The following is a 24,936-nucleotide window of genomic DNA, read 5'->3' as shown; positions in this document are numbered from 1 at the left end:
GTAAAGAATTGTAAAGATGGAATGGACCTCAGGCAATTGCACACAGGTCTAGGAGGCGTTGGCAGATGGGTATTAGGGACACGTAGGTGGCGGGTTGGGTAAGAGTCACGTAGGGAGGGCTCAGAGAGCAGTTAGAGGTGAGAGCAGGGGTCTGCGGCTGCCGGTGAGAGACCCTTAATTGCCAGGCCAAGGGTGACCCAGGAGTGAGCCAAACCGTTAAGTGAGACTAGAGCAACTCCCAGGACATTTTTAGCTAGAACTGCATCATAAGGCTCATTTATTCATATGGTCTTTCAAACATTTATTCGTTCACCTTCAGATACTTGCCAGGTACCTACTAAGCGCCCCTAGTGTTTGCCACAGACGCAGAGTAAGAGTCTACTACTTCCATCCATAGACTCGTAGTCAGGATTCCTTGGTAATTCAAACATGAGTCGTGATCAAGTGTCACAGTCAGGTCCTTAGGAATATGGAAAGTATGGAGTAGAGCGTGTTGTATCTTTCCTTTCTCAGTTGTATCTTCAACTTTCTACTACAGACAATTTCAAATCAATCTAAAGTGGAAAGAATAGTATGAACCTTCATGTACCATATCAGTCACCAACTTCAACAGTTACCAACTCACGGCCACTCTTGCTTCGTCTCTACCCCCAAGCCAGTCTCCCACAGACCATCTTATCTGTAAAGTTTATTGACAAGTTAGAGCCTATTTCTTAACATTGTTTTGTCCAATGTAAGGTATAGATCTCTCCTTTTTCAGTGGGGAACTGTGAGTAACTTTCTGTCTAATTTAGGATCCTCGATGACATTGAAGTTTATGAAGAACAGATTTCATTCAAACTGGAAGAGCTGGTCACCATCTCCTCTTTTCTGAACTCCTTTGTGTTTAAGATGATCTGGGATGGAATCGTAGGTAAAGTAAAGATGTCAACCCTCTTTCACTTGACGCTCCACCCGGGGAGTCCAGAGTCTAGAACCACAGTTGATTCCTAGCCTTGTCCATCAGAGTTAATTTAAAAAATACACCTCCATTCATGTAATTAGAAGTTTTATTTCTCCAGTCTCTGTGATCCCTTAACATAGCAGTGTGGTTGTGGAAGTCTTAGCCTACCAGGAAGCCTTCAGGATTTACATGTGTATGTAGGATTATTGTTGTTGTTTAGTCACCAAGTTGTGTCCAGCTCTTTGTGACCCCCATAGACTAGCCTGCCAGGCTCCTCCGTCCCAGACAAGGATACTGGAGTGGGTAGCCATTCTCTTCTCCAGAGGATCTTCCCAACCGAAGGATTGAACCCACGTCTGCTGCGTTGCAGGCCAATTCTTTACCACTGTGCCACCATTATTCATGATTAATTTTGCCCTGAATCTCCTTTTGATTCTTTGAGTTGATCTCCATGAAGATAAAACATGCGCCTGCTCACACTTAAGTTAGAGTGTACTTTGATTAAAAGGTCCTTTAGATGACATCCAAGTGGGGAAACAGCATGCGTGATTGTGTCTGAGCGATTCCCGGGTCCCCACAGTTCCTTAGAGTGTACGCATGGAGCCTCTTAATCCTCTTGGTTCCATGTCACGTTCAGCTTGAGGGAGATGACGTCCTTGCTGGGACTCAAGGAGACGGAAGGAGACAGAGCTGTCTTCCCACCCACTCCAGTCCTGAGCAGCTCTCAGACCGTAGCTCTCCCCATTATTCACCCCACAGAGAACGCCAAGGGCGAGACCCTGGAGTTGTTCCAGTCCGTCCATGGGTGGCTGATGGTGCTGTACGAGCGGGACTGCCGGCGGCGCTTCGCACCTGAGGACCACTGGCTGCGAAAGTGAGCGCCGGGTTTGTGGTGGGGGCAGGTTACGGAGGCCGGGGTCCCTCCATTACACTGGTCACCTGAGTGCTCAGCATACCGTGTTTTAGGGCCAAGAGAACTTGGTCCTTCATCTTTATCCCGTCCTTTCATCTGCATATGTCCCTGTAAAGCACCTGTCAGGACAGGCCACCGCCCAGTCGCTTCTGTTAGGACCCGTTACACTCAGCGTGATGAGAGCTCATTTATGGCCGCAGAGCCAGATCACGTTTAGCAGATACTTCATATGCAAACTGGAAAGAAACGGGTTCTTTTCAGCCCAATTAAGCAACAGGTTATGATCATTAAAGGGCAGTTTTTTTCTGGCAGGATTAGTGGGATAAAAAAACCCATAGCTGGGTTCGTTAGGGGGTGGGGTGGAGGAAATCCTCTTGCAACAACTAAAAGTAAGATCATGTCTACCTTTTTTTTTTTTTTTTAATCGAGCAGATCAGCTCTCACATAATTCTACAAGTTGTACCACTAGAGTAGTAACTGGTAGACTTTTCTGTAAAGGGCCACACAGTAGGTAATTTAGGCTTTGCACGCCAATGTCTGTTGCCCCTACTGAATGCTGCCATCGTAGTTCAGAAGCAGCCGGAGAGAGTACATGAAGCCTGGGCATGACCACGTTCCGTGAAAGCTTGATTTATAAAAAGTGGGCAGCAGGCTGGATTTGGCCCATTGGCCGTAGCTGGCCAACCTTGTCTGGAGGATGGTATTCATGCTCTTTATCCCAAACCCGTGTCTTTGCTCTTCAGGGATCTCAAACCCAGCGTGCTCTTCCAGGAACTTGACAAGGACAGAAAGCGGGCCCAGCTGATCCTGCAGTACATCCCACACGTCATTCCTCACAAAAACGTAAGTTGCCCTCGAAGCCAGGCTCCTCCCACCACCGTAGGTCCTGGCTGTTCATTTTCGTCCCAGCAATGGTCAGACATGAATAAAAGCAATCGTTCCGTCAACGCAGGTGCCAGTGGGTATTCACTGTGTGCCAGGCACCATGCCAAGTGCTGGGAGATACAGTGTGAACTGGCCATTCAGGTCTTATGGTGTGGATGCTGCAGGAGCCCAGGGCAGGGTCTCGGGAGGGGGCGCCACGGGCAGAAGTGGACAGTGCTCACAGGCCCAGGGTAAGGGAGACTTCGGGGCCAGTGGAGGGCCAGGTGGAATCCAGAGCTGGAGCCAAGGAGGTCTGTAGGAGCTGGAGCAGGAAGAGCCTGGGGAACCAAGAGCAGCAAAGAGCCATTGGAGAGTTTTTAGCTCTGGAGGCACCTGGTCAAAGTTCTTCTTAGGAAGCTTCCTTCTGCCCGTAGCGTGGAGGACTGGCGAGAGGCAGATGTCATGGTAGCCTGGCCTGGACTCAGGCTGGGGCCCTGGGAATAGAAAGACAAGGATGTCAAGAGATTTTGAAGGAGGCCCTGGAGAATGATGACATTCGGGGGGACGAGTGGAGGAATTCAGAGGATGCTCAGGCTTCTGGCTTGGGTGAGAGGGAGCTGTTCTCGGAGGTGGTGTACAGACGAGGGTGGGGCTGGGGGATTGGGGAGCAGGGGACGGGTCTGCGACTCCTCAGTGCCAGCAGACATGGGGCTCTGGAGCTAGAAGAGGACTGGGCTGGAGGTGGGCTCAACACACGGATGACATGCACAGCTCCTCACTGCATTCGTGGACGAGGATAAGGTGGTCAGGGAGCCAGAGGGCCCTGAAGCCCGGGGGTGAAGAGCAGCCCCCCTTCCCAGGAGGTGGTTTTGGCCGCTCCTTTTTCTGTCACAACCGTACTTATTTACTTCCGAGAGCTCACAGAATGATCAAGTAAAGTGTGTTAGCCTCCCCTCGTGTCTAGTTATCCATTATTACCACTAATGTTGTTGTTCTTACAATGTTTTTATTTAACCATGCTCTTGACTTTGGGGAGATTTCCATTTTTCAAAAAAACAGCTATGGTTGGAGCTGTTATTTATACATTCTGCTGACATGATTTGAGTGTGCTATTATAGGGTGGGGTCAAAGGTTATGTGCTCCTAAGGGAGCCTGTCAGAATCTTGAGAATGCAAGAGGCTTCTTTTTATTTATTTTTAATTTTTTTAACTTTTTATTTTCTGTTGGAATATAGCTGACTAACCACGTTGTGAGAGTTTCAGGTGGACAGCAAAGGGACTTAGCCATACCTATCCACGTGTACATTGTCCCCAGAGGGTTCTTTTTTAAATGATGCTTGAGAAATATTACTCTGGGACTGCAGTGTGCTTGAGGACACAGAGAAGGCAGATAGAAAGGTCAGGGGCTTTTATACAGTAGGATCATTGAAAATTTTTTCTGCTGGTGAAAAAAATTCTGTGAAATGTGTTTTTAAATTCACGCTATTGATTTCCTCTAGAGCAGGCACGGTTATATAAAGCAGCCTCTGTAACTCGTGCTGCCGTTGGGTTTTTACGGTGAATTATTGGCTGAACATGGAGAATGATTTTCGCCCAGAGTATTCTTAGCCAGGCGCTGGCTGCAGCCAGACCACTCCTTCGGGACCCTTTCTCCCCTGGCACGGATTCAGCTATCTCTGTAATCCCCAGGAGCGAGCAGAGGACTGTTCACTCTTCTCAAAAGGCACTTCCCTCCCTTAGTGCACATCAGAGCGTCCCGTTCTGCGGGCCTCTCCCACGCTTAACTTTCATTCATTTTGCACAGCGCGTTTTCTGGGATCCTCCACTGTTGACCCCATTTCCGGTCTCACCTTTGCTCATTTCAGAGAGTTCTCCTGTTCCGAAACATGGTGACCAAGGAGAAGGAGAAACTGGGGCTTGTGGAAACCAGCTCGGCCTCCCCTCACGTCACCCACATCACCATCCGCCGGTCCCGGATGCTGGAGGTGAGGAGCTTGTCGCTGAGTGTGCTCAGCCGCGGGGTTTCTGTTTCCAGTGGATGACCCCTGAACGGCTCACAGAATGACCGCTGCTTGACCTGATGACCCTGAAGCCGAGGCTCTGGGAGCAGGAGACGCCCATTCGTCCTGCCAGATAGCCTGAGGACTGCTTAATTAGACATGGCCTCCGTGCGGGAGACCCCCGCACGGCGATTCCCTCCCTTTCCCCCAGGAAGTGAGAACAGCCTCACCTCTACAGCGAGGACAGACAGGCTCAGGTCTGTGCTGATTCCATTGTCCCAGCAGGCACTCTGTCCCAACACCCAGCCATGAGTGTGGAAGCTGGAGTGCTGGGCGTTAAGTTGCTGAGCTATCCTGGGAAACCCATCACAGGACCACAAGTTCTTTGTGGACATAAACTTAGGAAGTGCACGTGAAGTGGCCCACCTTCGCCAGACCTAGCGTCCAGGGTTCCCACCACACAGCAACTTAATGTGACTCAAAAATAGGTGCCTGTCCTCGGAAGACTCGCCTCCCTACATCAGGAAGTTGTCCTTGTATGTTTTGTTGGAACAAGACCCTGGAACGTGACCATCACGAATGCAGGCACCTGCAGTGTCTGCATCGCGCCTGCCAGCCGCTCCCCCAGGTTGTGCAGTGCACAGCCTGCCCATCTGTGCTGCTGCGCGGGTGGTGACTGAGCCCCGTGTCCCCGCTCCCAGGAGCGACTCGGCCTGTTGACTTGCCCACGCTTGCTCTTTGGACTTCCACCCACTGCACTCCGGCCACAGTTCCTCGTCAGCACGTTCTGCAGGACAGTAGTACAGTCACGGGACCCCAGGTCAGCACGGGGCCACGGTGCCAGCCGCCCGCGCCAGGCGTCCGCGGCCGCCCTTCTCCCCTCGTGTTTGCACCCCTGCCTCAGGCCGTGTGCACCTTGTTTGCCCCTCCTAGGGAACTTGCTTGAGTTTTCTTACCACTGGTGATGGACACTGACGTCTGATGGGGAGAGACAGCTGTGGTAAAAAGACGATTTTGACAGTCTCAAAAGCAGGGATAAGAAGTATAAGTCCCCTCAGGGGCCTGCCAGTCACAGGGACGAGTCACACTGGCTGACAGTGTCTCAGTGCAGAGACATTTTGGTTTTTTGCTAAACAGATAGAAATATTATCCCCTTCGCCTGCTCTTTCTTGGACCGACCCCACGAGTGCCTGGATGAGTGACAGCTGACAACCAGCCTCAGCGTTGGGGCGCAGGAAAGGGTTGGCAGGGAGAGAACACGCACCCCTGAAGGAGGCCGCCTGCACGTTGCCTTGCGGAGGTTCGGGCTCCATAACGCTCTGACTTTTTAAGAGAAGACTCAAAATTTAGGGTTTTGAAGCCCACAGATCTTGTGTTGTGAACTAGTCGGTCTTTGTAAACCATCTGGAAGGTCGGCAGTCTTCCGGGGACCTTTCTGCCCACTAAACTCAACCTGTGAGCCACCAGAGTGTTCAGCCTCTGCTTCAACTCAGGGGAGAAAAAGCCTGATAGTGTTGTAGGAACTCGATTCTCCAGGGACCTTTCTACCCACTAAACTCAACCTGCGGGCCACCAGAGAGTTCAGCCTCTGCTTCAGCTCAAGGGAGAGAAAGCCCGATAGTGTTGTAGGAACTCGATTCTTCAGCACTTTCTTCTTTGGGCCTGGATGCACCTCTCCTGTCAGACTCCTCCATCCTGCCGCCCATCATGCCCACTCTGACGTGGCCAGCATGACAGGGCGTCTGGGTGGTGGAAGCTGGTGTCTCCCGAGGGTGACAGACTCCCCGCCACCCGCCTCAGATGTCCTGGGAGAGTCGCCCGCTTACCCCAAGCCTGCTCGTCTCAGCACATTCTCCAGGGGCATCAAAGAAGGGAGGTCCGTCAGGATTTTAGGCAAAGTCCATTTTCGTCTTTTAAGCTCCTCTGGGATAGATCATGTCATTAAGTTGAACCCTGGTGTTCGTATTGAACTAGGAAGGGGAAAGGGTCATTGACTCAGTTATCTCAGTTCTCAAGACTCAGTGGTTTGGGTCAGTAGAACTCCGGAGCCCAGTGACCTTTGCTTGGTTTGGACACAAGAGGGCATCAGCAAGCTGATACTCAACCGCTGATCTCCTGGGCTTTTATTCTGTCCCCTTTTTTACGGTTTGTACTGAAGGTGGGGCTTGTGTAGGAGGTTTCCAGTTAATAGTCTGAAGTCCTGCAGGAAGGCCTCCCCTCACAGGGGTGAACAGGGGCCAGGTGCCAGCGTTTCAGAACTAGAAGGAACCTTAGACACACCCTCGTCCGCCTCACCCCATCAGAGGCCAGACTGAGGCCGGAGGAGCCCAGTGACAGCGCTGGCCGTCGGTGACAGCTCTGGGCGTGGACGCCGTGCTCCTGGCCCCCGCCTCGCCTCCCCGCTCAGGGCACAGATGGACTCTCGAGAGAGGGCAGTGGGGGCAGTAGGAGGCGTGGCAGAGGAGGCAGTGAATGCCTCTCTGCAGTATTTCAGAAGGAGGCTCATGTGGGGCTGGTCCCTCAAAATTGAGATTTGAGTCCAGCAAACATTCCTGGCGCGCCGGCCGTGAGCTTGACCCTGTGCTAAGGGCTTTCACATGGACCCTCTTGTTCCGTCTGTGTGACACTAACATAGCTCCTAAGTCTCTCTGAGTTAGGCAGGCATTGTTTGGTGCAGGGTGGAGAACCTGCATTTCCTGCAGGACCTGTTAGGATTCTCTCCCCATCCCCTACTCAGCGCCAAGATCATTATCTTACATTTAGGCAGAGTGACTTAAAAGCCCTGGCAGCTGCATGATGACTTCCTGTTTTTCTCTTCTTTTCATCCAACTTAATGGTTTTCACATTTCATAGGCATAAAAAGTCCTTTTCAGGACCATGCACTCAAAATCGAGTTCTTGTTCCTTTAGGGGACTTCAGAGGTAATTTTTCTTCCTTGCTCGCTCACTTTGGAGCCTATCTCCTGAGTAAGACGGGGGGCCCTCGTGACCCTGTCCTTGGGGGTGCCATGCATGAGAGGACAGACGTGGCTGCTGATTTGTAACCTGTTCTGGGACAGTTCTGAAGACACGGGTTTGTCCCTGGTTAAGCTGTGGGGCTTCTCACGCCAGGCCAAAGGACTACCCCTGGGCCCTGTCCTGTCCCAAGCACTGTTTTTTAGAGTCACCGCTCTGAAGTGAAAACCTAAGCAACTTGCCCGTCAGTACCCACATGCACGGAATCCATTCAATGACAGGATCAGGCAGCAGGAAGACCTCAGCAGATCAGAACCAAGAGAGAAACTGAGCGTGGTGATTTATCTTGCAGGAGAACACTGACGTCACATCCTAGGTTCTGAACAGGGATACGTGCCCGATGGCTCTGTCTCGGGCGTGGACTGCAAGCCGGAGGTGCTGAGGTTTCTCTTCCCACTGCCCCTGCCCTCCCCTAGGCCCAGCATCACCCCTGCACCCATCTCCCCACTTCCCACCAGCCCTCGGCTTTGCTTCCAAAAGAAAATCTTCCTAAGACAGAAAGCCAGCCGTGTCACTCTCTGCCTCGACCCTTCTGTGGCTCCGCAGTGCCCTCGGGTTCTAACCTAAACTTCTCAGCAGGACTCACAGCCTCTCCTGATCTGGGCAGAGGTACCAGGAGTTGAGCGGTGAGGGACTTCTTTTATTCACCTCCCAGAATTCATCTTGTCTTTGTCTCTCTCATCCTGATGACCGAGAGCTTGTCCCTCTCACTGCTAGGCACCCTCCCGAGGGCAGTCTCCCCTTGCCCAGGAGTGGGAAAGCCACATCCCCCGAAGTGAATTCCTCTTCTCCCAGGCTCTCATCTAGAAGCAGGTGAAAACCGCTGACTCTCCTCATGCCCCTGTGCTTCTTGACACGTTTAGTAATGACGCCTGGAGGGCTGCACTCGGGGGAGACGGAGCTTTGAGGAGTGAGCCCTGAATTACGCAGGGGGCCTTAGTTCCTGATGGACTGTAATTCTGCCCCTGCAGGACGGCTACGAGCAGCTCCGGCAGCTCTCACAGCACGCCATGAAGGGCGTCATCCGCGTCAAGTTTGTCAACGACCTCGGGGTGGACGAGGCCGGGATTGATCAAGACGGTGTTTTCAAGGAGTTCTTGGAAGAGATAATCAAGAGAGTGTTCGACCCAGCGCTCAATCTATTCAAGGTATTTAAAGGGCGTGAGCACGCAATGGACGGCAGCCAGATTCAAGGTGACAGATGAAAAGTGGAGGCATTTCACCTCCCTGCCCCTCCCCATCCTTCTGCCTTGCAGACGACCAGTGGAGACGAGAGACTCTACCCTTCGCCCACGTCCTACATCCATGAGAATTACCTACAGCTCTTTGAGTTTGTGGGCAAGATGCTGGGGAAGGCGGTGTACGAGGTAAACATCTTAAGGACCATTGAGCTGAAATGGAAAATAAAATGTTGTAAGTATGGAGAGCTTCGTATATGTGGAGGTGACCAGACGCGCGTAATGGCGATTACCCGTCATGAAGATCAAGTCAAGGACAGGGACAGGGACCAGCACCAGCCATGTTCTTAGCAGTGAGGTGGTGGATAAGAGCTGGTTGTCGATCGCTGTAGGTAGGAAATGAGCTGATACAGGTGAACGCCTCCTCTGGCAGGTCAGGGCTGCCAGCGTCACTGTTACCAGAAGGGAGGGTGTCTGAGCTTTGGCTCCTCGATGTCATGGATTTGGGGTGGTGTGGACTTCCCAGCCACCCTGGGAGCCCACCTGGCTCCTGGTCCCCCTCTCCTGAGACCCTCCTCCCCCCAGCCATCGGAACTGCCTCCAGGTGGTGCTGGGTCCCCAGCCCTTCTGGTCCTGCTCCCCAGGAAGGAAGTAAAGCTCCCGCTCCAGCCCATCACCGCCTGTCCTCGTGGCCTTGTCAGTGGACTCCAGAGGGGCAGGGGACCATTCCCTTCTCACCCCAGGGGCCGACCCCTGAGCCACACTCACATCCTACCCCTCACAGAGGCCAGGGAGGCCAGGACACCCTCCAGAGGCATAGCCCGCTGCAGGCCCGGCTGAGAAAGGAGGCCACGTGGGCCAAAAATGCTTTGAGTCTCGAATAATACATCATTCCCCCTGTGTAAACAGCCCATCCGTGGCCTCAGTCCCCGCCATGATGATGTCAGGGGCCCCGTCTGAGTCCAGGTTCCCTCCGGTCCTCCTCCTGCCTGACCCGGTTAGGTGGCCTTCTCTGTGCTTCCCTTTCCACGTCTGCAAAATGGTAACACTTCTCAGTTGATCCCCCTCTTTTTCTTTTTTTTACAAAACAAGCAAGCAAAATCCGAAGGCCCCTCCTGGTCGTTTGCCGTGTTTTTTTCCTTTGAATGTGTAGCTTTGACGAGACCCAGAAGCATCTGGGCCAGCTGAAGGCACGACTTCCTGGCTTTGTAAACGTCCTCCCCCACTTCCCAGGCCGAGTCTCTGCCTCCTCCCTCTCCAGCAGCAAGGACACCCCAGGCCCAGTGAGGAGCGGCCTGCATTCACTCACTTGCCCCTCGTGATCCTCAGGACAGGGTGTCGCAAAGTCAGCCTGCCTCTCCCCTCTCCGTCTCCCTGGTCCGCACACTCCCAGTGTCTGCAGGGGCCTCCCAACCGTTCCCCACAGGAAGTACAGATCCGCACGTCCCTGCCGGGAGCCCTCCCAGGCCTCGGGAGAGAATCCAGGCTCTGGGAGGCTCGTGAGCACTTCCCCGTCGGGCCCTCCTGCCTCCCTGGCCTCCCCGCTCACCCCCTCCCTCACACACCCTCCTGTGGCCAGACCTCATCGCAGCCCTGGAGCACACCTGCGGGCCTTGTACTCAGGGCCTCACACTCAGCTACCCTTCCTTCTGGAAGCGTTCCCCCACCCGGCTTGGTTAACCCTTGAAGCTGAGGCTCTGCTGGCACGCATTTACAGATGAGCAAGCTGGTGCCCCGTGACCTGGCAGCTGGGGTTTGATGCCTGAGCTGTGCGGCTGCAGAGCCGAGGCCCTCAACCACTGTGCCATGAGGTCCCCAGGAGGCACTCGGCGGTGTTGTAAGTGCTAGGGGGCATCGTCGTCCAGAGCGAACATCTCGGCAGTGTTTAGAGGTGTCACTGGGGCCCTCGGAGCCCCCTCTGCAGCCCGAGCAGCCCTGATGAGGTCATAAGATGGGGTCCCGGGCAGCAGGTGGCAGCTCCCGCCTCCTCTCTGGCAGGGAATCGTGGTCGACGTGCCCTTCGCGTCCTTCTTCCTGAGCCAGCTGCTCGGGCACCACCACAGCGTCTTCTACAGCTCTGTGGATGAGCTGCCCTCTCTGGACTCGGAGTTCTACAAAAACCTCACATCCATTAAGGTCAGTGTGGAAGGCAGAATGGCCTGGCTGAGTACCCGTAGGGACTCAGGGAAGGGATGCCCACAGGCAGGCTCCAGCTCTGCCCAGCTGTCATGGGAGGCATGGGATCACCTGCCATGGGGAAGTGGCCCACTCCCTAGTCGTGGCAGGCCCCTGTGTCCTGAGCACTTTCTCCCGAGACTGACGCTCATAGCCTCTTTCCTGCAGGGGATGAGGGGCCCCTTCCTCTGCTTCAAGTCTCATGGCAGCCACAGTGGTAGCCGTCCAAGCAGACGTCGTCAGAGGAGAGTGTTAAAGCCGTCAGGGATGTAGGACTCACCAGCCCCCACGTTGTCCCTTTCTCTGTTGCTTTAGCGGTACGATGGGGACATCGCTGACTTGGGCCTGACGCTGTCGTATGATGAGGATGTCATGGGTCAGGTACGTGGGCTTCTCTGGCCGGGCTTTCTGCTCCCTTCCTCCTTTGGCTCCCTGAGACCTGCCCTCAGTTCAGTTCAGTCACTCAGTCGTGTCCGACTCTTTGCGACCCCACGGACTGCAGCACACCAGGCTTCCCTGATCATCACCAACTCCCGGAGTTTACTCAAACTCATGTCCGTTGAGTCGGTGATGCCATCCAACCATCTCATCCTCTTGTCATCCCCTTCTCCTCCTTCCTTCAATCTTTCCCAGCATCATTCGTATCAGGTGGCCAAAGTATTGGAGTTTCAGTTTCAGCATCAGTCCTTCCAATGAATATTCAGGACTGATTTCCTTTAGTTTTGACTGTTTGGATTTCTTTTCTGTCCAAGGGACTCTCAAGAGTCTTCTTCAGCACTACAGTTCAAAAGCATCACCTCTTCGGTGCTCAGCTTTCTTTATAGTCCAACTGTCACTTCCATACATGACTACTGGGAAAACCATCGCTTTGACTAGACGGACCTTTGTTGGCCAAGTAATGTCTCTGCTTTTTAATATGCTGTCTAGGTTGGTCATAGCTTTTCTTCTAAGGAGCAAGGCTGCAGTCACCATCTGCAGTGATTTTGGAGCCCAAGAAAATAAAGTTTCTCACTATTTCCATTGTTTCCCCCATCTATTTGCCATGAAGTGATGGGACCGGATGCCATGATCTTAGTCTTCTGAATGTTGAGTTTTAAGCCAGCTTTTTCGCTTTCCTCTTTCACTTTCATCAAGAGGCTCTTTAGTTCCTTTTCACTTTCTGCCATAAGGGTAGTTGGTGTCATCTGCATTATCTGAGGTTATTGGTATTTCTCCTGGCAATCTTGATTCCAGCTTGTGCTTCATCCAGCCTGGCATTTTGCATGATATACTCTGCAAAGAAGTTAAATAAGCAGGGTGACAGTATACAGCCTTTACATACTCCTTTCCCTATTTGGAACCAGTCTGTTGTTCCATGTTCTAACTGTTGCTTCTTGACCTGCGTACAGATTTTTCAGGAGGCAGGTCAGGTGATCTGGTATTCCCATCTCTTGAAGAATTTTCCACAGTTTGTTGTGATCTGCATATTCAGAGGCTTTTGTGTAGTCAGTAAAGTAGAAGTAGATGTTTTTCTGGAACTCTCTTGCTTTTTCGATGATCCAGGGGATGTTGGCAATTTAATCTCTGGTTCCTCTGCCTTTTCTAAATCCAGCTTGAACATTTGGAAGTTCTCGGTTCACATACTGTTGAAGCCTGGCTTGGAGAATTTCGAGCATTACTTTGCTAGTGTGTGAGATAAGTACAATTGTGCAGTAGTTTCAGCATTCTTTGGCATTGCCTTTCTTTGGGATTGGAATGACAACTAACCTTTTCCAGTCCTGTGGCCACTGCTGAGTTTTCCAAATTTGCTGGCATATTGAGTGCAGCACTTTCAGAGCATCATCTTTCAAGATTTGAAATAGCTCAACTGGAATTCCATCACCTCCACTAGCTCTGTTCATAGTGATGCTTTCTAAGGCCCACTTGACTTCGCATTCCAGGATGTCTGGCTCTAGGTGAGTGATCACACCATTGTGATTATCTGGGTTGTGAAGACTTTTTTGTACAGTTCTTCTGTGTATTCTTGTCACCTCTTCTTAATATCTTCTACTTTTGTTAGGTCCATACCATTTCTGTCTTTATTGTGCCCATCTTTGTATGAAATGTTCCTTGGTATCTCTAATTTTCTTGAAGAGATCTCTATAGTCTTTCCCATTCTATTATTTTCCTCTATTTCTTTGTATTGATCCCTGAGGAAGGCCTTATCTCTGCTTGCTATTCTTTGGAACTCTGCATTCAAATGGGTATATCTTTTTCTCCTTTGCCTTTAGCTTTTCTTTTCTCAGCTATTTATAAGGCCTCCTCAGACAGCCATTTTGCTTTTTTGCATTTCTTTTTTTTGGGGATGGTCTTGATCCACGTCTCCTGTACAGTGTCACGAACCTCCGTCTATAGTTCATCAGGCACTCTGTCTATCAGATCTAGTCCCTTAAATCTATTTCTCACTTTATTTAGGTCATACGTGAATGGTCTAGTGTTTTCCCTAGTTTGTTCAATTTAAGTCTGAATTTGGCAATAAGGAGTTCATGATCTGAGCCACAGTTAGCTCTCGGTCTTGAGACCTGCCCTACTCTGGTGTTTTCCCCAGGAGACCCACAGACTGGGGCTCTGTCTGTCTGTGCGTCCTTCTCCTCTGCCTGCCCAAGCCCCTCTCCCACACTGTCAGGCGGGAGGGCACTCGCCTCCCCTTGCCATGACCCAGCCTAGACCTGGTCCCCCACAGAGACCCTGCTCTACTTCCAGTGCGTTTTGGGGTTATTCTCGAGGGAACAGTGACTCCCGCTTTTTGTTACCATGGTGAGGATTAGCTGTTCCAAACGAAGGATCTGGACTGGGACGGGGCCGAAGCCACCCAACAGGAGGGACCTCTAACAGAATCCTGTCCTTGTTCCTTCTCGGCACGGACAGCAGAGCAGGGAAAAAAAGACCCTTGAAGTTACGGTGGCAGAGGAGCTCCCCGTAGACTCGCTCTGTCTTGCTTTCCCCCACAGGGCTCCCGGCCCCTCCAGTTGGATCCCTGGACCCCTGCACGAGCCCCAGTGTGCATGTGGTCTGAGGGCTGCCCTGGAGCTCGTAGTACGAGGCCAGCTTCCCAGGGCCTTAGCAGGGTCACTGCGTCTCCCTGGGCACACTTTGCTTAGCTCACAAGTGCCACTTGTCAAATGAGTCGTTGCTGGGACCAGTGTCATGCCATCGTATCTCCTAATAGCGCCGCTGTATTCCAGGGCATGGCCAGCATGCCTCCGTTTATTTACCCATCTTCTTATGCTCTTCACTAACATGTTCCCCTCCACGACACCCCAGAGCCTTAATCCACACGGGTGAACGAGGATGAGATGAGAAGGAGCCTTTCCTATTGATCAGGCAGGGCCTGCTTGTTGATATTTGAGCCCTGGCTTTCTGTGGAAATGATTGTTCCCACACATGACTCATCTTCCTCCTGGGATTATTATGGATGTCAGCGTCGCGCCTTTTGTCTTCGGGAAGTTGTATTTCCTCATTAGAAATCTCTTGAGTAATTGCTCCCCTTCCTCTCCTCCAGCTTGTTTGCCATGAACTGGTTCCTGGAGGGAAGACCATTCCTGTTACAAATGAAAATAAGTGAGTATGGCAATTAAGTTTTTAAGGTCACCACTTGAAAGGACTTCATTCTGGCTCTCCAGGCTTACTTTGATAATTTATTAAGATAGATTGAAGTAGAAAGAGGCCATAAATATCATAATGGAATTTACTGGTTACAGTTCATAGGCCGAAGTCGTATTAAATTCGATTTGCAGAATAAGAATTGACAATTTATTTTTTTGCAGTAGCACTTCTAAGGTCAGAGGCACCCAGGCAGCGGTGTTGCTAGGAATTTAATGACGGCTGTAGGTGCAGACAGATGGGTTCTGAGCCGTTTGGGTGTGTAGTCCTGAACCCAGAGGGCGCAGAGGTGGAAAGACTCCTCGAAGGAGCAGATCACTTTGGAACAAGGGTGTGTGGCCACGGTATAGAACGCTATTCTCAAAGACAGCAGCGATGAACTCAGATGCAGCAGACAGGGCCTCATCCTGGGAAGACCCCAGGGCGAGGCGGCCTTGGCCCAGAAAGCAGCCTTTTATGAGTCTGTCAGCAGTGGTCCCTCAGAGCAATGCCCCTCCAGGCATGTGTGCACCCAGCCCGTCCTCACCTAATTGATCGCAGGGCCCGGCACAGGGAGTCGCTGTTGGCCCTTCTATCAGTCCGCCACTCTCCTCCTGTCAGCAGGCTTAGCTGAGCGTCTGAACTGCTCATCTGAGCTTTGCTGTCTTCAGTGACGGGTGAGAGCTTAGCCCTGCCCGGTAAGTCACGGGGATCAGATGCGCGTCACAGCTGCTGTCCCGAGCATCACGTCCCTCTCGGGTCGGATCGGTTAGTCCCTGCGCTCGGGTAGCTTTTATTTATTTAGACTGTCAGTACAGCAGACTGAATTATCATCACGATTGATTGATTCTCGTCATGCAGTTTTGGCTCTTGGCCTCAGGGCCTTCGTGTGACAAAAGCTGAGAAAGATCAGGGACCACAGGGTGGGAGGAAGATACCTGGGGGTGTCAGACAGCAGGGTGGGTCCTGAGCCTGCCTGCCATGTGCCTGCAACCATCCCTCCAGAGGATTTCACAGAAGAGCACACGCAGAGTATCTTCTGGGATGTCTGTTGCCACAGAGGGCCTTAATAAATGAGAGCAGTGACCCCACCATCGTCACGTGTATCCCCCCTCAGGAGGGCCCTGTTTTGCCAGGCGTGGCACGGGGGTGATGGTCAGAGCTGTATGTCCAGCAGCCAGTGGAGGTGGGTTGATGCAGTCAGAGTGAGGTTCCTGTCCTGCCTAGAAACCTACGTGGAAGGTCATTTCACAAACTCTTCCCTGTTCTTAGCATAAAACCTCAGTAGGTTTTATGAGGGCAAGGGCATTCCGTTTTGCAGGCTCTTTAAAAGGCCTGGCATCACCAGGACCCACTTCTTCAGGGGGAGGCCTGATCTTGCACCTCCTGGGTGTTCGCCAAGAAAGTCTCGCAGGCTCCCTGCCTCTCTTTTGGAAAAAGGAAAACTGTCAATCACCAGCTTCAACGAGCCCATGAAAGGAGTAGCAGTGATAGAAAAAGTCATATTTAAGTGTATCACGTGCAGGCTTGCCAATGGAAGCTTTTTTCCTTAGTGTTTATTTGGGTTGCTGAGTAGGCTTTTCTCTAGTTGTGGCGCCTGGGAACTGCTGTCTAGTTGCAGTATACGCACTTTTCATTGCGGTGGCTTCTCCTGTTACAGAGCACAGGCTTTAGGCGCGCTGGCTTTAGTAGTGGCGGCACATGGGCTCAGCAGTTGTGGCGCAGGGGCTTAGTTGCCCCAAGGCATGTGGGATCCTCCCAGATCAGGGATCGAACCCACGTCTCCTACATTGGCCGGTGTATTCTTTACCACTGAGCCACCAGGGAAGCCTCTGGAAGCTTTTTTAAAACAGGAACATTTCCAAGGTCAGTAACTCAGATCTGTGCATCATGGGGTAAACAGATTTATTTGGACTGTACAGATTTGGAATGTTGAGAGTTGCCCCTGGGCTGGGCTCACGGTCTTCCGCCTCTGAGTATATGGTTTGCTAAGAAATCGGCCGTGCTGGCAAGCCTGTAGGAGCGGCTGTCCCCTGGCCTGAGGCGTTGCGTTGTGTCGTGAGCTGCACCTGCCGCTAGGAACCCTTGCTGGTGCTCCGACTTCTCCCTAAGCCTAATCGTCAGCCAGCTGCGTGTGGTTAAAACTTTCCGCAGCCCTGCCTTCTCATGGCCTGGACTCTGTCCAGTCTAGGAAGATTTTGACCGAAGTTTCTTTTCTTTTCTTATTTTATTTATTTGGCTCCACCAGGTCTTAGTTGTGGCACGCGGGATCTTCTGTTGCAGATACGGTATCTAGTTCCCTGACCAGGGATTGAATCCTGGCCCCCTGCACTGGGAGCTTGGAGTCTTGGCCACTGGAGCACCATGGACATCCCCTAAAGTTTCAGCATGAAACAGTTTTTCTCTGGAGAACTGAATAGTATCTTAAATGGTTTATGTCCAAAAGGATGAAATGAAATAAAAGTCCCTTCGTACTGAGAAGGGCCCTCTCCTTAGCTGGAGCACGGCTCACTGTGATGCTTGATGGTGGAGTGGTACCCCCTTGTCTGACCTGCTGGCTTGGGGAGGCGCGCAGGAGGTGATGCCCTTGACACCGAGGCTGTCCCGGTGGCTGGCCATGGGCTGTCCAGGAGAGCTGTCGTCCTCGTCGCTGTTGTCCTGGTGAAATGCCCTGGCGCTCCTTGTGTTTGTGTAAGAGACGCTTCAGAGCTGACCGACTCGTCTTCCAGCCCATCCTCAGCCTCCCGCCCTGCCCCGTTAATTTCCGTTGTTTTCCCCTGTTGGTGACAGAATTAGCTACATCCATCTGATGGCCCACTTTCGAATGCACACACAAATCAAGAACCAGACAGCTGCCCTCATTAGCGGCTTCCGTTCCATCATCAAGCCTGAGTGGATCCGGATGTTCTCGACCCCTGAGCTGCAGCGACTCATCTCTGGAGACAACGCCGAGATCGATCTGGAAGATCTGAAGTAAGGAGCGAGTGCGGGGGGCAAGAGTGAGATTCTTAGGCCTCCCAGAAAGCACGCTGCTCCTTCACCGGGCTCCTTTTGGAGGGTTCTCAGGGTCCTGCTTCCAGAGAGACTCCGACTCCCTGATCTTGCCTTCCCTGTGAACTGCTTTGGAAGAAAAGCTCAAAACCCTTGTCTCTCTGGAGACTAAGAAGGGGAAGCAGAGTCTGAGGCTGTGGTGGGGGGGCTCTCCGAAGTCCTGGGAGACAGATTCAGGGTCTCCTGTCAGCTTCTGCTGGGGAGCACCAGGGCCTGCCACGCAACACTCTGCCCATTGGGCTTTCGGGACCAGGGGTTATGAAGGCATGAACTTCTGACATAAGAGCAGTTGGTCGTCATCCAGGCCGGGCAGAGTTCACTGTGCCGCTTGTCTGAATTCCATGCCTGCCTGTGTCTGCACGCGCCCGGCAGCGTGTGTGGCTGAGCCCTTGTCTGTGTTGTTTTCAGGAAGCACACGGTGTACTACGGAGGTTTCCATGGGAGCCACAGGGTCATCATCTGGCTCTGGGATATCCTTGCCTCTGACTTCACGCCCGAAGAGAGAGCCATGTTTCTGAAGGTAGTTTATACGTTACCTCTGCGTTCATGGGGCCATCGTCCCAGAAGCTAATTATCAGGAGAATCAGTTTTTCCAGGGACTTCCCTCATGACCCAGTGGCTAAGACCCTGTCCTCCCAATGCAGGGAGCCTGGGTTCAATCCCTGGTCAGGGAGCTAGATCCCACATGCCACAACTAAGATCTGCTGCAGCCAAGTAAATAAAAATTTTTAAAAATCACACCTATTGGAAAAAAAGAGAGAATCAGTTTTTCTAACAGGGCCTCTTGTAAGCATCAGTCTCTGCCAACCTATAGCATGGCTCCCCCGCCTCCTAGGAAGAGGAAAGCAGGTCTCTACTAAGCATGCACTCACGCCCCTCACTGCGGGCGAGTTTGTGTCTCTCGGTGGCCTGTCCCCGTACCTGCAGTCCCTCGTCCTGGGCTTGCACTTTTCTGTGGCTGCAGACACTGAGGAGGGGTTGGGGGCGGCCCCAGAACCTTCCGACAGGAGGGGATGTGCCTTCTTGAGACATAACGATGGCAGAGCCCCACAGCTGCCCCTGCCCTCTGACCCTCCTCCCATCCCAGGAGGCTGACCGCGCCTCCCTCCCTGGAGCAGCCCTGGACGGCCGCAGGCAGCGGGCCCCAGCAGCCCGAACTGGGAGGGGCACAGACTCTTCCCGTGTCTGTCTCCACATCCTTCAGATGGTTGGAGTCATGCAATGCCCGAGGCCTGGTTAGAGGGGATCGGGTTCACAGTGGACTCAGCTCAGGGTGGAAATGCTTCTAAACCAGGTCTGTTGCTACAGTCTTTCTGGTGGAAAACACAGGATATTAGGCTAGTAATATATCTTGTCAATAGTTTTTGTAAAAACGGCTTTTGAAGCATGACACACAAACTTCTTGGACGGTCTCAGGAATCTCACTACCATTTATAACATTGTTTAAATGGGAATCTTTATTTTTAAGACCCAAGCACTCATCTTGCCAGGAAATCTTGACGCCAGCTCAGTGCTGTCAGTAGCAGGCCCCTGGATCCCCTCGAGGAGGGAAAGTGTTGCGCTGATGTCGAACTGAAGAAAGCGAAGGGATTCTTAGGACTTCCCTGGGCAGGGTAGCACTTGGATTTCCGGGCGGGTCGATGCCTCTGTCCAGGTAGGGCTAGTCCTTCATGGAAATGACTCGGGAACTGCTGTCTGAAAGATGCCAAGAATTCCAGGGCGGAAGCAAGGACACGAGGCTGGCCCCACAGCGCCCACTGGGGGCGTCCAGTGCCTTGGTCTACCCTCAGCCTTGCTGGCTCCCAAGGCCAGGTATTGGTCAGCCTGTTGAGAGCTGGTCAGGGGCCAAGCTCACAGGGACAGCCCTGCCACCTGCAGTCATCATGCCAGTGTGCCTGAGCTGCCAAGTGGGCAGGCAGGTGCCAAGCGAGCGAGCTGTTGGTGGCGTGATGCACGTTCTGGAGCCTCAGCCCTCAGCACAGGCCTCTCCCTGCCATGCTTAGCGGGCCCCCTGCCTCCTCCCTCTCCGGTGCTGTCCTTTGGTCACCCCCCACGGACAGCATCTCCCCACTCTGACTCCGGCCCTGCCTTGTGTTGCAGTTTGTGACGAGCTGTTCCCGGCCCCCACTCCTGGGATTCGCCTACCTCAAGCCTCCTTTCTCCATCCGCTGTGTTGAAGTGTCGGATGATCAGGTATACCACTGCTGGGGTAGGGCCAGCCCCACCGACCAGGCAGGGTGCTCACCGGTTGTGTCTACAGGGCGGGCCGCTCGGCGCCTTGGTGCCCCAGGCGGTCCCTTTCTCATGACTCCCTTGGGAAAGAATACCTGTGGGGTATTCTCGTAGCTGCTCGTGCCTCCCTGAACTTTCCAGGTCTGAACTGCAGCGTGGGAGAGGGGTTGGGATGTGGGCTCAGGAATGGGACAAGCTCAGGCCTCAAGTCCAGCTTCTCTACCTTCCAGCTCTGCACACCTGGGCCAGCGGCCAACTTCCTCCTCTGCAGAGGGACAGTGGACGCCCTTGGGGTGACCGCGTCCCGTGTGCCGCTGCCTGACCCACAGTGGGTGCTTGGGTGGTGGCCGTCGTTAGACGTTTCTCATCCCCATGAAAACCCAGGGGTCTCTGAGCAGTCGCTGCTCTCCAAGGTGCCCTGTCTGCACGCTGCACCCTCCTCTTAGGTGACACCAAATGACTCTCACCCCCTTACTGAAGGAAGGCCACCCTAGTTACAGTCCGTGCTGCCAAGATCAGGGAGAAAATGCTAGGCTGTTTCAGAAATGTTACCAAAACATGTGGACGGTGAGCGCTCCGGCTCTTTGAGAATTGGTTGACTGATCGTTAGCAGTTGACCAGAAGGCCGTTTCTCAGAGCTGCTTCATGCAGGCCCCTCTCTCTGTGGGGCACCTGAGGAGTCAGGCTCGCTTCCCGGGCACCCATCTCTCCAGTTATCCTCCTCGGGGGGACCAGCCTGGCCCTCTCCCAGGGTGCCCCCCTCAACCCGAGGCTGTGGGCTGTGCTTGCTTGCAGGACACGGGGGACACCCTGGGCAGCGTCCTCCGGGGCTTCTTCACCATCCGCAAGCGGGAGCCAGGCGGCCGCCTGCCCACCTCCTCCACCTGCTTCAACCTGCTCAAGCTGCCCAACTACAGCAAGAAGAGCGTCCTGCGGGAGAAGCTACGCTATGCCATCAGCATGAACACGGGCTTCGAGCTCTCCTAGCCCCTGCCCTGCCGACTTGAGGCTCCCAGGCAGCCTCAGCCCTTCTCTATAGCCATGAGATGCCCCTGTGGCCTCAAGAGCTTGGATGCACATGAGGACACGACCCAGCGCTCTCCAGGTGACACTAACGGGAAGCGGGTGTTGGAAATAAACCTCCAGACTCGGCCATCATCGGTCCCTCTTTCCCGCTTTCCAAGGGCCTCGCGCCCGGGCCTGTGACGGCAGCCGGGCTTCTCTTTTTGATAGTCTGGTCTTTTTGTGAGTCTTTCTGGTCCTTAACTTCCTGAGCAAGCCGTGCATGAACAAGTCCCAGGAACCCCCAGGCTCCAGAGTGGTTTTCAGGGCGTGGGCCTGAACCCACCAAGCCAACCAGGCGGGAGATGCTTCCCTTCCGTTTCTGAAAACTCTCAGGTAAGGCCTCGCCACGCCTCTATGCACCCGACAGTCTCGACCTCCGGCCCTTCCACAGCGGCCTCTCTGCAGCCAGCCAGGCCCGCTGGCTCCCAGGGCAGCAGAGGCACTGCCAGGGAGACCATGGGGCACCGGGGGCTGGGGGTGCTGTTCCCACCTGGGAGCCCCGTGTTCCCACGGCAGCGGTCCCCTGCCCACTCTCCCCTCAGGGGCTCCCGAGTCCTCGGCGGCCCGCTCCCATCTTGGGCACTTACATCAGCATCCTGAGCTTGGGAGAGAGAACCCATCAGTCCTGAAGAGCAGCTGCTTCCAGCAGGCGCTGGCTGCTTGTTGGCCACCCTTATAGTCCAGTGAGGGACACACACCAGCTGAAGGTCCCTGTCCCGTCTGGCAGTGGCTTCGCTCCGTAGATGGTAGAGGTCCTCAGAAACGTGGGTCTTGCGCCCCATCCTTCCTCGGCACCGGGAGCCCTTGACGCTGACGGGGGCTCACGAGGCCAAGGAACCGTGAGGGCGCTCCAGGCTGGTGTTTGGTGTTGCGCTTCGTTTTCTTCTCAACCCGCTGGACTCATCTGCCGTCAGCTTCACCTCTGTCTCGAGGACTGTGCTCCAGATCCAGGGAACCGAGGCACAGGCCCTGGTAGTGTCTGTGTGGACAGCCACGCTCCCTCGCCCGCCGCACCCGTGTGTCCCTGCCACCCAGACGGAAGCCAGACGAGAGGTCAGGAGTGCCCGGTCCCTCAGCCCTGCAGAGCCAGTGGAGGGTGCGCCATATAACTCTCCTCCAAGCAGAGAGAGAAAAAAAAAAACAAAACCCTTCCAGAAAGAACCTTCATGTTGGTGGCAAAGCAGGCAGGACTTATCTCTGTGGCCTCTGGCAGGGGGTCTCAGCCAGGTAGTGGCATCCTGCCCAGGCCCAGGCTGGCCCTGTTAGAGCCCCGGTTCTAAAAACCAGAGCGCGTGTTTTCCCTGATGGGAAGACGGCAAGAAATCTAAGGACAGACAGGAATTTGTTATTGTTATTTAAGATACATTAGTAACCTCAGATTCTGTGGACTTGCCCCTGTCTAAACACTCAGTTCCTTTGAAAGTCTCTTCTACACGTGTGTGTCGTGCTCCGGGCAGGTGGGTACATTTATGCCGGGGCCTGAAGGACTGTCAGCCACAGGAAGAGGTCTGCTGTGCGTTCCCTAGGAGGCCGCCGGGTGGGATCGCAGAAGGTGGTTCTGTGCACCACTGTCAGCTCGCTCTTTTGATGAAGAGGGGTAGTCTGTAATTCATTTAACTTCCGGCTGGCAGAATTGCACTAATGAAGCCCCCAACCTGTACTTCTCTAGCTGGTGTTCACAGACACCGTGATGGCTCTTGATGGCTCTGAAAAGTTGTGGGGGATGGGGTTGTTTTCATAGATAACTTATGGATTAAAACACGATCAAAGACTTTATTAAATTTGTATTTCAGCACACAGTGGCAGCTTTTTTATTTTCTTGGTCCATGCCTGGTGGCATGTGGGATCTTAGTTCCCCGACCAGGGATTGAACCTACACCCCCTGCAATGGAAGCTCGAGAGTCTGAAACCACTGGACCACCAGGGAAGTCCCTCTGTTCTGTTTCTCGTGTCAGGAAGGAGCGCTTTCGACCAAGCTTCTGGAGAGCTGACGATGGGGCATCTGGGGCTTAAAGAGCTCCGAGGCTCCCGTGGTGGGAAGAGGACTCAGGACGAGACAGCAGACAGCCGAGGCCACTGCCTCCCCAGGGTCAGCGCTAGTCACCTTTCAGATAAAGTTCAAGTCCCTTAGGCACACTCCATGTCCCCCACCTTGACCCATCCTTCTCACGCACTCTCCAGAGGCAGCCCCTCCCTGGATCACACGTCTCACCGGTAACATAATACGGTGACAGGTGTCTGCTGAATCCAGATAATTCGAAAATGCTCAAACTGAGATTTTCCAGCTCCTCTGGGTGTGTTCAGCTTTCCTCCCTTACCAAAGGTTGCAGTTGCAGGCCACGCCAGCCCTGTCTCATCCTGTCACACAAGCCCAGGTTTACACTTGGCAGAAAACCCATCTAACCCTGCCCATCTTTCCAGCTCCTCCTGGGAATTCTCGCTGACTCCTCTGGCCTGGGAGCATCTGAGCATCAGGAGAGGTCTTAAAAGCCTGACAGCTGGGGCACCGCCTCCCGAGAGGAATCGAGAGTAACTCTGAGAAGGGGCTGCTCTCAGGCCCAGACGGGAACCGTGGTTCTCTCCAGCCTTCGGAGCGTGGAGTCAGAATGAAGCAGCCTCCTCATTATAACCCTCATAATGGTTGACATTTGTTGCAAGCACGCTCTTAACAGGCCACAGCTGACTCCCCGAGTCCGGCTGAGTGCAGCTCTGAGGGCGCTGGAGAGACCTGGGGCTTCAGAGCATCTGGACCTGGGTTCGTGTCCAGCTCTGCCTCCCACCAGGTGGGAGGCCGGGGGCAGGGCCCCTTGCTTCTCTGGGCTTCCACTGAATAAGGAGCAAGGCACCCTCCACTGAGAAGGGGAATGAGAAGGGCTTCCTCTCCAGAGCTGTTTTCTGCTGATCTCCTGCTGGGCTCCAGGCCTGGCCCCAGGGGCATGGCTCCTTCTCTGCCCAAGCCCCGACTGAGCTTCGAGCTTCCATGTGCACTCAGGCCAGGCGTCTCCCCAACCCAGGACTCACGGCCACATTCCCTTTGCACTTAGCTCTTGGGAATTTGGGGGTACTGGGGTGAGTCTGTGGGATTACAGATCTTCCACCAAGAAGCCAAATGGCTGGCATCCACTCAGGGACAGCAGAAGCAGTCCTGCTGAAGACAGACCCAGAGGACCCCACAGAGGAGCTGAATCAGAGTGTCATGGACACTCACCTGCACACTGAGTCCCCGGGGAGGTCCTACTTCCGCATGTCTGGCTGATCCACCACGCCACAGACCACACTGGGAGCAAGGGTCAGGGTGCTGTCTTCCACGGCCCAGCCATCAGGCGAAGACCCTGGCCTTGGCATCAGAAACAAGCACAGATCAGCTGAGTGACCCCGGGTAAGTTTCTAACTCCCTGAACCTTCTTGCCTCAGCAGCAAAATTGCCTCAGTAATAGTTGTCTCTGTCCCGAGAACCTCACAGTCAGGAAACGGGCTGTGGGCCCACAGGATGGGTGCTGGGCCCAGCCCGGCCGCCCACTGGCTGTGACCGACTTGACCACCTCTACGAACCTCTGGTTCCTTCTCTCAGAACTGGGTGGAGTGAGGCACTTGAAGAGCATCTTCCTGGTAGCAAATAGTGCACGGGTCAAAAAGAGGGGTTTAAGTAGGAAAGGGCCGATAAAAGAGGCGTTTTTTCATTTTCACTTGGAAAGAGGGTTTCCCCCTTTTTTTGGAGATGGGAAGGGAGGCATCTGGGGCAGAGGAAGCATCCAGACCAGAGGGGTGGAGGTGGTGGGGGGTGGTTAGAACACATCTGTCAGCAAGGACAGGAGTGGGGGCGTCATGCCATGAATGGTGATGATGGTAGCTGTCTCCCCCCGGCTTTCGCCCAGGCCCAGCTCTGTGCTCAGCCCTCTGCA

General features: G+C 53.7%; 1 protein-coding gene across 7 annotated transcripts in view; it reads left to right on the top strand.

Moving 5' to 3' along the window:
* Window positions 1-22,829, top strand: part of UBE3B (ubiquitin protein ligase E3B) — a 46,437-nt gene extending 23,608 nt beyond the window's left edge. For all 7 annotated transcript variants that reach the window (XM_019977536.2, XM_019977533.2, XM_070769713.1 and 4 more), the window contains 13 exons: window positions 795-913; window positions 1,703-1,817; window positions 2,600-2,699; window positions 4,585-4,704; window positions 8,705-8,881; window positions 8,990-9,100; window positions 10,910-11,047; window positions 11,402-11,467; window positions 14,607-14,665; window positions 17,477-17,659; window positions 18,146-18,257; window positions 19,838-19,930; window positions 20,765-22,829. In XM_019977536.2, coding sequence (XP_019833095.2) covers window positions 795-913; window positions 1,703-1,817; window positions 2,600-2,699; window positions 4,585-4,704; window positions 8,705-8,881; window positions 8,990-9,100; window positions 10,910-11,047; window positions 11,402-11,467; window positions 14,607-14,665; window positions 17,477-17,659; window positions 18,146-18,257; window positions 19,838-19,930; window positions 20,765-20,956 — 1,585 coding nt within the window. In that variant the 3' untranslated portion in view covers window positions 20,957-22,829. The remainder of the gene's footprint in view (window positions 1-794; window positions 914-1,702; window positions 1,818-2,599; window positions 2,700-4,584; window positions 4,705-8,704; window positions 8,882-8,989; window positions 9,101-10,909; window positions 11,048-11,401; window positions 11,468-14,606; window positions 14,666-17,476; window positions 17,660-18,145; window positions 18,258-19,837; window positions 19,931-20,764) is intronic.
* The last annotated feature ends 2,107 nt before the right edge of the window (window positions 22,830-24,936 follow it).

This window comes from Bos indicus, chromosome 17 (genome assembly GCF_029378745.1).
Source record: "Bos indicus isolate NIAB-ARS_2022 breed Sahiwal x Tharparkar chromosome 17, NIAB-ARS_B.indTharparkar_mat_pri_1.0, whole genome shotgun sequence".
Lineage (NCBI taxonomy): Eukaryota > Metazoa > Chordata > Mammalia > Artiodactyla > Bovidae > Bos > Bos indicus.
This window is presented reverse-complemented; position numbering and strand designations above follow the sequence as displayed.